Genomic DNA, 16,811 nt, shown 5'->3' with positions numbered 1-16,811 from the left:
TAAAAAGTTTGGTTACACTAAAATAAAGTCTGCAAATTCATAATGAATTCATGCAAGAATTAGCAGATTTCATGCCTTATACATGTGATCAACATTATTTGTTACAAAGGAACGTGGAATGAATACGGATGGTAATTAAATCCACCTGAATTAACAGGACTGATTTCATAATGAATGACTTCAGAACTCAGAGGATATTCAGGCGTTATTCCTGTGGTATTCAGTCCCTCATTAGGAATTACCGGCCATTATTTTGAAGTGTTACTAGAAGTTCAATGACAAAAGTCTTTTTCAATACTGATTCACACGCTTGATGTGGACTCAACTTCAATTGATAGCTTATAATTGTCCCATTAAGAGGAATGTGTCGAACCACTTAACTAATACCAAAATAAATGCATATTAAATGTGCTTCTGATAACATTTCTAGCAAGACTCCTAACACGTCATTCCAGTCTTGGCAATCATTTTTGCACTAACTCATTTTGAACGGGCGAAATGAAGAAAAAAAAATTCTCTCCCAGTTATTCTCTTTTGGTAGTAAATGGACCCTATTTCTGAGTGCTTTTGTTTGGCATAGACCACAGACTTTAACATCTCATTTGTTGCTAAAAAAAAAATGAGTAAGAGCGACATTCAAATGCCTCCATTACATCATCATCACTGGGGCTCACCCTCCACTTCAGGGGATAATAAGGGTGCATTTTTAACCCACAGTTTCCTGTAGAGTGCTTGTATTGAAATTGTATAACCCAACTAAACAGAGGGTAACAGGGGGTGACCTTGCCTCAGGCTGCACCCTGAATGCTTGTGCCAAGAAAAAAAAATCCATATTCATTCATATTTGATTCGGCAAAGACCATATTATGATTTTTTAATGAGGCAAATTCCACCTCGTTAATATTTAATGAAGGGGTGTCTATATGATATCAATGAGAGAAAGACTAATTGTTTTGAATTTCACTGGCTGTCTGCATGAATCAAAGTGGTTTCCTCTGTAGGGGGAGGAGGGGGTGCTAACAGTGTTTTTCACCTGCCCTTGCACACTATCTTAGTTTTTAAGTGCCATTGTCCTCATTGGAGGCCAGGCTACTTTGTAATTATTTGGAGCATTTTTAACTGGCATCTACCCGTTATTTTAATTTTCTCTTTAACTATATTGTTATGCTAACTTACTCTAATTTTGTTAACTGCAAAAGTTAAGTCTAAATGTAATGTATCAAATTACATAAATACAGCTTGCGTTCAAAGAAAAATTGGCAACGCATTGTCTCCAATTGCTGTGTATTTGCTTAGTAGTTACATAGTGAATACATGTGTACATATGCATAATTACAATGTTATTATGTATAGTTACAATGTACTTAATGTGCAAATCTTTTTGCACGATATATGTAAGTGCATAATTGTATCAGCAAAGGGTTAGGGGGGTCAGGGTTATGTTTAGAGTTAGGGTTAGGATTATATCATGCAAAACGATGTACACATGAAGTACATTGTAATTATTATTATTATTATTATTTATTTCTTAGCAGACGCCCTTATCCAGGGCGACTTACAATTGTTACAAGATATCACATTATACATTATTTCACATTATACAGATATCACATTATTTTACATACAATTACCCATTTTTACAGTTGGGTTTTTACTGGAGCAATCTAGATAAAGTACCTTGCTCAAGGGTACAACAGCAGTGTCCCCCACTGGGGATTGAACCCACAACCCTCCGGTCAAAAGTCCAGAGCCCTAACCACTACTCCACACTGCTGCCCATTATGCATAATAACATTGTAATGATGTGTAAGTACACATGCATTTACTAAGTAGATATGTAAATACACAGTAATTAGAGACAATGTGAAGTGTTACCAAAAAATTTGTATTTGGTACTTAATGGGTTAAACTTTAAGATCAACAGAAACCATAAAGGCTTTTCAAAAATGTTGTTATGGGTAAATAATAATAATAATAATAATAAGTTTAAAGAACCAGTGATAATGGCTGGTTTTTCACTTCCACCAGTTAAGCTGTGTTGAAAATCTTTGTTTCAGTAAAATAGCCTAGTTTAAAGGACCAGGAATATGAAATATTATTTGTTTCAAATGTCATTTTTAATTGCCTTTAATTTTCTGAATCTTGTCAGCTTTAGGATTCTCAAGACAAGCTCGAAGCAACTCAAAGCCAGTCGAATTAGAGTAATTGTCATGCTTTGCCATGACAGTACAGATGAAAATAGAGCCTTATTGCACATAATTATTAAGAAAATGTATTCTAAAGCTTTTGTAAGCACTCATTAAAGCATTGCATTTCTCAAATATCTCTCAGTTCAAACATTTCATATGCATTAAAATGTAATAGATTAAACATGGACTTATGGTCTGATCCATTTGAGAATACAATATCGGTTAAAAAAAAAAAAAAAAGATATGGGATAGATTGCATTTCTTGACCATTTTATCATCACAAACATGCTCCAATAACAGTTGTTAAGCAGCTTTTATTTCTGTGGCAGATTTTTATATATATTCCTGGTTATTATATTTGTGGTAAGTTTTGATTTCATTTTGCGGTCAGAATTACATTTGTGGAAAGCATGGTCTAGGTTTAGAGAGGGCACCATCAATGAATGCGTCTGGGGTTTCTCAAAGGCAGGAACAATTCAATCCTGCGACATTCAGTCAGACTTCTCAATGGTACAGGACACAGCGTGGCTATAAGCATTAACACCATGTAATTTAGCTGGAGGTACGGTTACCAGTCCATTTAATTGACCTACTTCATTAACTTTAAGTGACAATGCTTATCTTGTATTACTTCCATATTTAATAATACTATTATATATATATATATATATATATATATATATATATATATATATATATACACAGTATATGTATATACAGTATATATATATATATGTATATATATATATATATATATATATATACACAGTATATGTATATACAGTATATATATATATGTATATATATATATATATATATATATATATATATATATATATATATATATATATATATATATATATATATATAACTGCAGAGAAAAAGAAAGCATATTGCAGCAGTGAGTCCAGTCATACTTCATGCAGAAGACAGAGCTAATATAATGTATAGAAGCATGGCTTATGAAAAAGTGGCTTAGTAAAATCATGACTAATATTCAATAAGCTTCAAATAAACACATATTGGTGCATAGCTTCAGGGCCTGTACTAAAATAAACTTTTGCTGTGCACAAAATCCTATCATTTTATTTGTCAGTGATGGATGCTAGTGACAATACAAGCAGAACCAATGACTCATATATGAAGCAACTTGATTCAAGTGGTGTTTGAGGTAAATCAGTCCTGACAGCCATTAAAAATGTATGTTTTCATAGTTCTCAAGGTTGAACCGATAATCCAACTTGGATAAAATGGACGCAGTTACAAATGTTGGGCCTATTATTTTATGCTCACCATCTTTCCTAAGGCACAGTACAGATATGTTCCCTTCAGTCACAATTACTAAATTACATTTTCTTCACAGTTTGTGTGAACTCCATGGAGTTTGAGAAGTTGCCCTGCCAAAACTTTGAAAAAAAGCATTATGCATTATAAAATAGATACATAGATAGGAAACTTTAACATGGAACAATCAATCACTCAGCGACTGAAGGGAATATACTGATATACAAGTACACAGATACACTGTCTACAGGTACATCTTTAATGCTCAATGGTGTGTCCTGCTTTCTGGAAAAAGTCTTCCCATAATGCAAGACTTGTATTTATGATGATAAAACTACTGCCTACAATGATGAGAGATAAGCTTGGAGTTCCTCGCCATCCTCCTTGAGGATAGACTGTGTCAAATTGGCTAGGATTGGGTTTAATCATTTAAATGTCTGCTATGATTTGCGTTCCGCTGTTGAATTTTTCTCTGCCCTCAGTCGACCATGGTATAACCAGGCTTTCTTAGGCAGTCATCAATCATAAAAACAGGTAATTATAATCTGATCTTTGCGACTCAGTGTTATTCTGTATCTGTCCACTCTGCTGGCCCTTCAGGAGCTGATTTATTATCCACAGTCTGTAATCCCAGGGGAGTAGTAATCCCAATAACAGCAACAGCCCATTCACTGAGAAGGGCTAAAGGTCAGAGCTAAAGACTGGAAGTCTAGAGACCCAGGATTTAGCCACTGATCCACTCTCAGCATGACACAGGGACGATCACACTTCAGTCGAGTGAAACGCAGCGGCTCAGGGAGATAAGGTGACACAGCTTGGGCTATGACATGTTACGCTTCCATCTCGCAGCACGAAACCAGTCTGTTAAACGCATCTTGTTTCAGCATCAAACTGCGAATGCCTGCAATCTACAATCCAATCAGCAACCAGACATCACACAAGGTCAAAGATTCCTACATGTATTTGTTTTACTCTCTTTGTATTTGTTTTATTAACACTGCCAGATACGTGTTAGATAGATCTTACAATGTACATAGATAGTCTAGACCTGCGTTCCAGTTGATTCAGAAAGGAGACAACCACCAATGGAATAAAATGAACGATTTATTGAATTGACGGACAAACATGCCCGTAAATGATGACTTTTGTTATTTGAATTTGGCTCATGGCCTTGCCCATTGGAGCTCGCTAGCCGGCCCTATGCTGGCAAAACTATGATGAATGAAATATATAAATTAGAAAAACGAATGCCAGTGGGCAAGACAAGTGACAATTGAGGCCACCTTTCCCCTAGACTCTGCAAGGTGGAGGCAGGGGAGGAGGGAGATCAAACAAATGAACGATAAGGGGGTGTAGATGAAAGAGGGTATATATACGGTTTAATAATTACGTATTTGATTGAGCAGATTCTCCTTTCAGAAATACAGCCAAGTTTCCAAAGGGACCAACAGAATTTGGGCAGCAGTGTGGAGTAGTGGTTAGGGCTCTGGACTCTTGACAGGAGCGTCGTGGTTTCAATCCCAGGTGGGGAACACTGCTGCTGTACCCTTGAGCAAGGTACTTTACCTAGATTGCTCCAGTAAAAACCCAACTGTATAAATGGTTAATTGTATGTAAAAATAATGTGATATCTTGTAACAATTGTAAGTCGCCCTGGATAAGGGCGTCAGCTAAGAAATGAATAATAATCATTCACGCTTATGTTTTTTTTTTTTTTTTTTTATGAAGCTGAAAACAGTCAGTCTTGTTGCTGTAAGATCTTTGCGTTTCGTTCATGGTTACAATCAGACAGCAGATGGAGGACACATTGCCGGGAGGCATTGATTCAGAGTTGAAGGTTATTATCAGATTTCTTTATCTGCTCATCCTGTAATTATATGAAACCCTGGCAGCAGACAAAATGGCCCTGTTGTGAATGAAGTGCCAAGGCAAAGGCACATTTTCAGAAGGGAATAAAAAAAATAACCGTATAAAAGGACTCAGAACACCCATTTACTGCTCCTAATGTAGCTGCTCCTGTTGTTTCTAACTTCATACTGTTATAATTGAGAGGTTTTCTGGAAAACCATATATACAGAAAGCTAGAAGAGGTTAAAGAATGTAAATATGTGAGTTATGAAGTATTCCAGGACACCTCTCGGTAAAGTTACTCCTATCAAAACATTTCCTTTTGCCACTTTCGCACCCAAAGTGTTGTGTTTGCTGTTCTTGTGTCTTGAAACAGCACAATTGTTTCTAAAGGTGCAGCGTCATCTTTCAATGCAGATCACACATCACAGAGTGCAGAGAGAGCCAGGGGGTGGGAAGCAGGCAAAGATAAGCATCGTGTGGGTGTATCTAAACAGATTTTTATAAAGGTTCATTGCTCCCCAAACTCATGCACACACGTTGATGATTCAGTCTGATATTAGCTTGGACTCAGCATGCTGAGGAGATAGAAGAGTGGACGTTGACATGTTTATTGATACGTTATCTTTCTTGTTTTTGTTTAGTCAGATTTGTTTTTGTCGGCTTTGCTCTCTCTCTCTCTGTTGGCTCTACCATTTTACAGTTTTCTGCTATGTTTAACATACTTTTGTCAAGGGAAAGTGTGTTTGAAAACAAACAGTGGAGGTACTTAGACTAGGCCTTTGATGCCATGGTAACAGCACTCAGTTATTTCTATTTAAATCTATTAATGTGTTTGTGATGTAATTTACTACACAGTTAATGAAGTAACTAACTACTGTTCCTTTCTATTTAAACCTTCAGGCATCAAGGCATTGAGTCTATTTATCAATTTATTTTCCTTTATTGTTCTGTATTGTACATTATCTAATTGTACTTCATCTAAAACTAATAACTAACTTTGAGCTAATATATATATATATATATATATATATATATATATATATATATATATATATATATATATATATTTCATCCGTAAGTCACCTTTATATTTTAAAAGGAGCTGACGAAGTACAGTAAATGTTAAATGTTAATGTTTTCAGTGTTGCTCCTAATATGTTACATGTAACACGCAAAACAGGACAGTTTAGAAACTAAGTGGAGATAGACTTAAGACAGAAATCAAAATCTAACATGAAATACTGTACTACTATTATGACTTCCGGTAGACTTTCGGGATATAACTTGGTAGTTTCTTTGATTACATGATGTGAAATTAAAGATCTAAATTACTGCCTGTATGTTTTTTTTCTTTTGTTATGTCTAAATCCTAAAATTCTAGGTGATACAAAACTTTTGGCCACAGCTGTGCACAGGAGTCTCTCTCTGGTGTCTGGTAGAGCTAGCTTGGAGCACCAATATCAGATTAGCCCATTTTACCACAATGAAGGCCTAAAGATGACATAGCATATAATTCACAGTCAGTCTTGCATGGATTTGGGAATATTTCTCCAGGAGTATAACTCACAATTTGTGTACAGGCACCCCCAATATAACCCCTTCACCAGGGATATATATACATCCACAGAGGGGGTAAAATCTGCTACCTTTCCTACTTTAGAAAACAAGTCAGGTAGAAGCAACCCAACAGTGTATATATACAAGTTCAAGAAGACTGATGCAAACCTCCACCAGTATGTTGCTTTGTAGAGCGAAGCCAGCATTGTAAAATCAGAGAGAAATGCGATCAAAAAATGTCTAACTGAATTGGACGCGGCAAGACCTGCCGAATGCGTTGCTGAACGCAGCCCTCTGCCTCGTACAGAACTGTGTTACAGAAAATCAGCTTTCTCAGTGCGTGGAAACTGCCATTCTCCTCGCTCATGCAAACTCCATATAGCGCCGGGCTCTGCGCAGCCACAGATAATGAACACAAACACTTTGAATCGCTTTCCTACAAGCTGGGCACAAGCTCAGGAATGCTCAATTCTCAGGGTCTAGGTGGCGCAGTGAGGGGATGTTTCTTAGACTGGGCTGCCTAGTCATGTGGTTGAGGCAGAATCACTTGGATGCTTTAAGACCTTGACAACGTTCTGAGATCAGTTACTAGGAACCAGAGGAGCATAGATGGGCCTCCTCTCGTTTGTACATTTTCTTTTGTTCTTATATTCTTATGCACTAGACTAGTTTTTTCACCTCTGGAGGCCTGGGTTCACAGGGGCTAGCTGGCGCTGGTATGAATTTTGTTTTATTTTTTGCATTATTATTTTGTTGTTTGTTTTTGTTGTTTCTACGGCAACATTCAATATAAGGTTCGAGCTGCTTGCCATAGATATATGTAACAGGCTTGATCAGACAAAGTGCCTTTTTAGAAGAGACAGCGCCATCTATTGGCCACTTTGGATCAAGTTTCCTTTTGTACTGCTGGCAATACGCAGCTGTGCACTAGAGGGTGCTGGTGCTTACTGATATAAAGACTCTTCGGTTAATCTAGCCTATATTACATATGTCTATGGTGCTGCATTTGGAAGAGCAGTTCCTGAACTCCTTATCGAAGCACCTTAACATATTAAAAGAAATTAAAAACACACAATAAAAAAAAAAGTTTGTAGTAACTTGAGCTTTTAGTCATGAGTCATGACTGATGATATTATTTCATTGATATTCATCCTTCAACATACTGCATTGGTAGACCAACACAGCAACCACAGTGAAATGTGTTGGAAAGGCTGTATTATTTTTTTTTTAAAAAAGCACACATATAAATCAATATGTGAAGCACGGGCAAGCATCCCTGGCATTAGAAATATAATTGTATTGATCTCATCAATAGTGCCTTGGAAAATCAAAGCCGTTTTGAGCAGACTGAAAGTCCTCTTCAATCTGATCTAATCTCACGTACAGATGGATCTGTTTAAAAACGTTTTACCGGGGGAAAAAATTCATTCAAGATGAATCATCTTTTGTTACAGGGAAAGAGTCCTTAGGGGATTACATATAGGACACAGGGGCATTGAATTACGCAATGCATGATGCTAGCAATTCGAAATGAAAGATTCATTTAAACAAGTTCAATTTGAAAAGTACATGAATACATAAAAAAAAAACACATTCAATCTATAGATACTAAATTATAGGGTGGAGATCAAGTCAGTGGGGGGTAGAATTGGTGGGAAAATGTTTAATTAAAAAGGGAACTGTAATCTGATAGGTAGTCACTTATTGCGTTCAATATTGTCACAGCTTCCACTATTCTCAATTGTAAATTAAAGTGTTTGTAGCATATAAACAATTTCATTCATCATTACCTGTTGTGCATCTACCTGTTTCAAATGTGCAGTTTTGAAAGAAGCATGTCTTATAGCAAACATATATATATATAGAGAGAGAGAGAGAGAGAATTTATTTTTAAACATGACAGCTGGTACTAAGTTAAATACACCTGTCTGTACATGCTTTCAGATAGTGCTGATAGTGCTGCACTTCCTTGGTTATTTCACTTTGAGGGTGTGTAACTGGCCCCAACACACACACACACACACACACACACACACACACACACACACACACCAATAGACTATAGCTTTGTAATGGACAGCCAAAGTATTTTGACAGTACGTTTAAAAATAACACCAAGAGATAACAGCAAACCAAGGGCTAAATGAAAGGTGAACAAGGAAATGAACACACTGCAATTAAGGCAGTCTGAAAAAATATCTCAGTCTAGTATTACATATATATATATATATATATATATATATATATATATATATATATATATATACAGTACTGTGCAAAAGTTTTAGTTAGGTGTGAAAAAATGCTGTAAAGAAAGAATGCTTTCAAAAATAGACATGTTAATAGTTTATACTTATCAATTAACAAAATGCAAAGTGAGTGAACAGAAGAAAAATCTACATCAAATCAATATTTGGTGTGACCACCCTTTGCCTTCAAAACAGCATCAATTCTTCTAGGTACACTTGCACACAGTTTTTGAAGGAACTCGGCAGGTAGGTTGGCCCAAACATCTTGGAGAACTAACCACAGTTCTTCTGTGGATTTAGGCAGCCTCAGTTGCTTCTCTCTCTTCATGTAATCCCAGACATACTCGATGATGTTGAGATCAGGGCTCTGTGGGGGCCATACCATCACTTCCAGGACTCCTTGTTCTTCTTTACGCTGAAGATAGTTCTTAATGACTTTCGCTGTATGTTTGGGGTCGTTGTCATGCTGCAGAATAATTTGGGGCCAATCAGATGCCTCCCTGATGGTATTGCATGATGGATAAGTATCTGCCTGTACTTCTCAGCATTGAGGAGACCATTAATTCTGACCAAATCCCCAACTCCATTTGCAGAAATGCAGCCCCAAACTTGCAAGGAACCTCCACCATGCTTCACTGTTGCCTGCAGACACTCATTCGTGTACCGCTCTCCAGCCCTTCGGCGAACAAACTGCCTTCTGCTACAGCCAAATATTTCCAATTTTGACTCATTAGTCCAGAGCACCTGCTGCCATTTTTCTGCACCCCAGTTCCTGTGTTTTCGTGCATAGTTGAGTCGCTTGGCCTTGTTTCCACGTCGGAGGCTTTTTGGCTGCAAGTCTTCCATGAAGGCCACTTCTGACCAGACTTCTCTGGACAGTAGATGGGTGTACCAGGGTCCCACTGTTTTCTGCCAATTCTGAGCTGATGGCACTGCTGGACATCTTCCCATTGCGAAGGGAAGTAAGCATGATGTGTCTTTCATCTGCTGCAGTAAGTTTCCTTGGCCGACCACAGCGTCTACGGTCCTCAACGTTGCCCGTTTCTTTGTGCTTCTTCAAAAGAGCTTGGACAGCACATCTGGAAACCCCTGTCTGCCTTGAAATTTCTGCCTGGGAGAGACCTTGCTGATGCAGTATAACTACCTTGTGTCTTGTTGCTGTCCTCAGTCTTGCCATGGTGTATGACTTTTGACAGTAAACTGTCTTCAGCAACCTCACCTTGTTAGCTGAGTTTGGCTGTTCCTCACCCAGTTTTATTCCTCCTACACAGCTGTTTCTGTTTCAGTTAATGATTGTGTTTCAACCTACATATTGAATTGATGATCATTAGCACCTGTTTGGTATAATTGTTTAATCATACACCTGACTATATGCCTACAAAATCCCTGACTTTGTGTAAGTGTACCTAGAAGAATTGATGCTGTTTTGAAGGCAAAGGGTGGTCACACCAAATATGGATTTGATTTAGATTTTTCTTCTGTTCACTCACTTTGCATTTAGTTAATTGATAAATATAATCTATTAACATGTCTATTTTTGAAAGCATTCTTACTTTACAGCATTTTTTCACACCAGCCTAAAACTTTTGCACAGTACTGTGTATATGTGGAGTAGTGGTTGGGCTCTGGACTCTTGACCGGAGGGTTCTGGGTTCAATCCCCAGTGGGGGACACTGCTGTTGTACCCTTGAGCAAGGTACTTTACCTAGATTGCTCCAGTAAAAACCCAACTGTATAAATGGGTAATTGTATGTAAAATAATGTGATATCTGTATAATGTGATATCTTGTAACAATTGTAAGTCGCCCTGGATAAGGGTGTCTGCTAAGAAATAAATAATAATAATAAAAATAATATATATATAGATAGACAGATAGATAGATAGATAGATAGATAGATAGATAGATAGATATTACATATATATATATATATATATATATATATATATATATATATATATATATATATATATATATATATATATAAAATACTAGTATACCCGTCACATACTGAACAATCATAGTTCATTATCATGAGCATTGCATCCAAAAGCAATTCCTCCGGATAAGTGAATGTTATAGCTGCGCATGAAAAAAAAGTTGCTATTACGCAATCACATTTTAATACAGTAGGTCTGTATTCTATTCCCCTGCTTTGTACAGGACGCTGAAGAATACTATTTTTCAAGCAGCCTACTATGTGGAAAACGTTGTCTGTGTGTTTTTACAGGACATATAGTATGGTTGCAGTCCTGTGGCGTATCACTAGTCACTACATAAATGTACTGTGATTTATTTTTCACTATAACGTCGTTTTAAACAGAATGTATTATTTATACAAGCCGTGTAATATTTTGTCTGCAGCCGCAAATCAGACTGCATTCAATTAGCACCGCTGGTAACGGAGTCGTAATTGTTTAATTAGATACATTATTTAATGTCGAATCGATGACGACCGCTGCTGATCGATCCAAGGCAACCACGCAGACCGCAGGAAAGCGTCATTACGTCACTGGCTACTTCTCCGAGTCCCAGCAAAAGAACGTGCAAATGTCTTTGCATGACTAGATGCATGTGTGTGTGAATAATACAGGCAGCACACACACACACACACACACACACACACACACACACACACACACGCACACACACAAGACGATGCATTACCACCGCAACTAGTACTGTACACCCGTGTTGTCATTGAGCAGACCAACGCAAATTAGAATGCAACTCAGATACAAACAGTACGCTGCTTTGAAGCGACATCACAACTGTCATCGTGTCAGTCAAAAGCAGGAGAAGCGAGTCATCTAGTATTTTGCCAATTCGGTCAGAATAATTAAACAGCTGCAACACAAAAACAACGACTTTATTGGTAATTGACAGAGATACACTGCAGGCGAGTTGAAAGATTGAAATATAGAATGACCGAAGAAACGCATCATCACACAGAAGCAGCGGCTCAATGCACACGGCAATTCAAGCAGTAACACCCCCCCCGCTCCCCTCCGTCCCATTACAATACAGTATTAGTATTCACCCCAAGCAACACTATGCTAGGTACAGCAGCTATAGTGTATTTATATATATATATATAGAATACAATTTTGAAAGGACTTACCTTTTGTAAAAACAGCCAGCACCATTCCTAAAAGAGCGTTTCGAAGCGTGGAGTTGTTCATTTTTCTGCTTTTTAATTTTTCATACATAATATATTTATACGTATATATTATTTATAACAGCCGCTGTCCGATGTTAATAATAATAATAATAATAATAATAATAATAATAATAATAATAATAATAATAATAATAATATTAAAACTTAGACAACGTATTGTCTGTAGAAGATTAAATGATAAACTATGTTTAGTTTTTTTTTCTCCCTCTAAATCAGAATAGTAAGGAAATAGTTATACACACCCCCGACCAAAAACAAAAAAAAAAACGTTATGTGACTGATATTTGGTATATTATATAATGTATTAGCAGAAAAGCATATGTCCCAAGATTAGGATCCCACGTACAAAAAGAAGGTTGTTTTTTTCTGCAGCAGTAAGCGTACAATACAGCACTGTGAAGACAGTATATTCTGCTGTAGCCAAAAGATATTTTTCAGTACTCAGCCCGTTTCCTGCACCGCACTAGCATCGTGTACCATAGCAAAGGAAAACGAAGCAATGTATTAGATTCTCTGATAGACAGCGCAAGGGAGGCGGGCTGGCCAATCCGTAGCCTGAAGGCGGTGGGCGGGATTCCGAGTGGTTTAAAAATGTTCCAAAGGGGATGGGCCAAGGAGCTAGATAAACCAATAGAGAGACCAGGTGGGTGTGTCGGAGGAGAGAATGATGCTGCTTAACTCGATTTGATTTATCGCTCAGAGAGTGTTGCTGCAGTGCTAGGAGATAGTCTGAAGGGATTCTGGAGAGAGAAACCCGGGGGAGAAGGGGGTTTTATAGAGGAAGGAGGGGGGTCTTAACTATAAGGGCAAAGATTTTCTCTGTCAATGCAGAAACCCAACTGCTGCATTCAAATCTAAATATATATTTTAAACCACCAAATACTTGTGTTTAATTTGCATATCACTGCGTTTTTAAAGAAACCCACTGCTGTAAGGCTGAATGGAATCGTTCATGAGATGGAAAAAAAAAAATGCTTTCTGCCTTCTGTCCTCAGCTTTGATTTGTGCCCACATTCTCATCCTTGTCCGAGTCATATGCGCGAACTTCATCTATACCATGTATGATTTTACAAACTTTAATATTTTTTTTTTCTCAGCTGAACAGTACGTTTTTTTTCTTTTTTTTTTGAGCTCCCCAATATGATTTTTTGATTTCGAAGTGGAGTATTCCATTTTAAATCAAATACAAGGGACAGTCTTTGGTAGCAAGCACAGTCCAAATGCAAATAAACTGTTTAAACGTGATACACGAGTCTCTGTACAGTCTGCTAAAACCCAATCAACTTATATAACGCCTTACTATTCCGTGATCAATTTAGTTTTTAACCTAACCAAAGGGCAAACTGGACAGACTGCTAGAGAATTGTATAATCTCCTAATCACACCCCAGGACACTTTTATATGTATGTAACATGCTGTGTACCCTTTTTTTTAATTGGGTCTCGATATTGTCCTTATTACAAAACGGGACCTGCGAAAAGGTTGCTAAGAAATAAGACAATAGATTTGAAATCCTTGAATTGCACTGACTTAACCTCGTCGCGTTGGCAGGTGTACATGGTGTAAGGTTGTGGTTCACTGTCTTAAAATTACAACACTAAAAGGCCTCCATACATCGAACACGATGCGACAAGCGAATGCGTCGTACGACACACCGCCCTACGACAAGAAAAAAATAAATAAATAAAAAACAGATCACTCTGCCTGCGATGCGATGAGCGACACTGAAGCCATGCGAAAAAAATAGCATGGGGGTTCAATTTTTGCCGTTTTGTCACGTGGCAGCTGGAGAACTGACCAATGAGGAACAGCTTTCCTTGCGCGCTTTTAGTAAACAATGGCAGAAGAATGGCTTGTGGAGACCTTAGTTCTGTTACTGCCATTATCAACGATTATCAATAAAGAATAATTAAGATCAATGACTCATAATTGAAACGCAACCAGATTGCATTTATTTGATTCCAAAGAAGCACAAAAGTACATGTCTTGCACTAGCAGATTTTAAGGTAAAAGCCGAGGTTACCTGTTTCTGCTGGGATGGGTCGTTGTACTTTAGACGGGGTGCAGAACTCTTGAAGCTCCGTGCTGAACGGCAAGCGTGGATGTTCTTGGGAGGGAAGTTGTTTAGAATTGCAGGAGATGCAGACGTTGATTGTTTTCCCAAACCTGTCTCTTCGAATTACTCTACCACAGACAACACACAATCAGGCTTCTCTGTTGAAAAGGTCAGTAGATGTACTAAGTCTAAGAGACTATACCGTCGCTTTCTTATCCCTACCGCGGCAAAACAAAACCAATTAACCTCGTACAAGAACCCAGAAAGCATGTTTAATCTTCCTTGAAGAATGCAAGGATTATGCTCTAGGCATGTTTCTTGAATAACATAAACTCAGACTCAAATGTGGTACAACTTTACATTAAGTCTCTCTAATGACTGTGTGTTTGCATATTAGTTATTTAAACATAAGTACAATGTTATGATCCATAGTTACAATGTATTTAATGAATATTAGCATGACATAACCCTAATCCTAACCCTAACCCTAGCATCTCAACTGCAATGGTGGCTGTGTGCTCCAGTGGTTAAAGAAAGAGGTTTGTAAGTAGGAGATCCCTGGTTCAAATCCCACCTCAGCCACTGACTCATTGTGTGACCCTGAGCAAGTCACTTGACCTCCTTGTGCTCTGTCTTTTGGGTGAGATGTAATTGTAAGTGACTCTGCAGCTGATGCATAGTTCACACACCCTAGTCTCTGTAAATCGCCTTGGATAAAGGCGTCTGCTAAATGAACAAATAATAATAATGGAAATGCTGAAGTCAATGGACCCAATTCACATAGCTGGGTTCATTATTGCTTTATTTTCAGCCTTGTCTTAAAAAGTATTAGAAATGTGTTTAAAAAAATAATTAGTGTTTAATTGGTGTTAATATGCTCAGATCTAACTCTGTTAATGAGTAATTGCTGCATGTTTCAACAGAGTTGTTCTTGTATCATTAACACCAATACTATTGGCTAGCAGTTAGCCTGAGAATAGCTGTTGGGTTTATCTGTCTTTATAACTCTCATGAGGCTAAATTTCCATCAGTTGTTTTTATGATATGTCAAGAAACTGCAACGCAAATGCATTCTATTGTTATGGACACTGTGTCATTTTAAACAAACTCTATTTACAAAACTCTAAAAATGAAATATTTTAAGATGGAGGTAAATGTTTTTTACTTACAGTACATAAGGACTTTACAAAACATTGGGTTTTAAAGCATCCACTTCTCAACACCAAGCTTACCGTACAGTACCTTCAAATAAATTAGGGTAGCTGTAATATTCTTTGGTTATTTTATTGATGGAACATGTAACCATTTGTGGCATAAACAACATTTAAACAATGCAGTTTGTTATCGGCGCATCAAATACTGTTATGTCATGATTTTTCATGACATATCCTCAGTTTATCATACTGTAACAGTACATTTTCAAAGCATACTAAAATTGGAGGGTTAAGTAAAGTTGTCATTCATGTTAATTTTAAGGCACCACAACACTGAATTACCACCTGACACTAAGGGTAAAGCAATCACTTAATAAAAGATCAAAACAGACACAAGACAAACTAACGCTCTGTAAATTGGGCCCAGTGTTGACATTAAAATATGTACAGTCAGCATCTATTTGTAGATTTGGCTTGACACCAATTTAATAGGAAGTATTCAAGGTGTAATAATGTGTTTGTAGTAAAAGCCACTGCTATTAAATTGTGCGTTGTGAGTTTTAGTAAGTTTCCAAATGATTAATTGTGGAGACATTTATTTAAGACACTGAAACTAAAATCACTATAATGTAGGCCTTGCTATATAAGCTGAGATTCCGTGAGGTTTTTTTCTCTCTCTGTGAGAATGGAGACATGTTTCATCTCTAGCATGTTTGTAATGTATTTTTTATTGAAGTAGGTATGACATATCTCAAAACATAGGGTGTAATACAGTATGAAATTAAGCAAGTGAGGTGAATTTGACTGCTCTGCCAAATCAGACAACTATACCTTCTGTGCTTGTAGCCTTTTGTCAGTTGCTCAGGATCCTGTTCTTGAGAGAAACTGACAAAGAGGATTAAAAACAAAACATGTTAGTCCCCATTGCATTTCTTGTGTGGCAGGTCTCATTTTCATCTATTCAAGGTCGTGATTTATATTTCCATAAAGGATTCTCACCACCTTGTAACCTTCCTGTGTTTGGGAATAACACCTGAAGCTAGTCTTTCAATATTTGCAGACCCAGTGGTCTCTATGTTTTATTAAATGGACTGGATGAAAAGGACCACTCTGTTTGCTCATCAGGATTCTAAGCAATGCTGTTTGACATCAGTGCAATGATTGGGTTTAACCAGCCTGTGACAAAAGGCTGTTTTATTGTCCAGAAATGTGAAATACCATGAAATGAAAAGAAACACAAATAAACTATTTAATTTTTTTTTTAAACAGAAGTCTGAACAAAGTATATACT

General features: G+C 37.2%; 1 protein-coding gene across 2 annotated transcripts in view; it reads right to left on the bottom strand.

Moving 5' to 3' along the window:
• LOC117434028 (igLON family member 5-like) overlaps positions 1–12,810 on the bottom strand; it is a 65,138-nt gene extending 52,328 nt beyond the window's left edge. Inside the window, exon 1 of one of the 2 annotated variants that reach the window (XM_059010787.1) lies at positions 12,251–12,810. In XM_059010787.1, the coding sequence (XP_058866770.1) occupies positions 12,251–12,338 (88 nt within the window). In that variant the 5' untranslated portion in view covers positions 12,339–12,810. The remainder of the gene's footprint in view (positions 1–12,250) is intronic. The other variant, XM_059010788.1, reaches the window with a different exon arrangement.
• Between the last annotated feature and the right edge of the window lie 4,001 nt (positions 12,811–16,811).

The sequence above is a fragment of the Acipenser ruthenus genome, chromosome 41 (genome assembly GCF_902713425.1).
Source record: "Acipenser ruthenus chromosome 41, fAciRut3.2 maternal haplotype, whole genome shotgun sequence".
Lineage (NCBI taxonomy): Eukaryota > Metazoa > Chordata > Actinopteri > Acipenseriformes > Acipenseridae > Acipenser > Acipenser ruthenus.
Note: the sequence above shows the minus strand (reverse complement) of the source record. Positions and strands in the feature narration are given on the sequence as shown.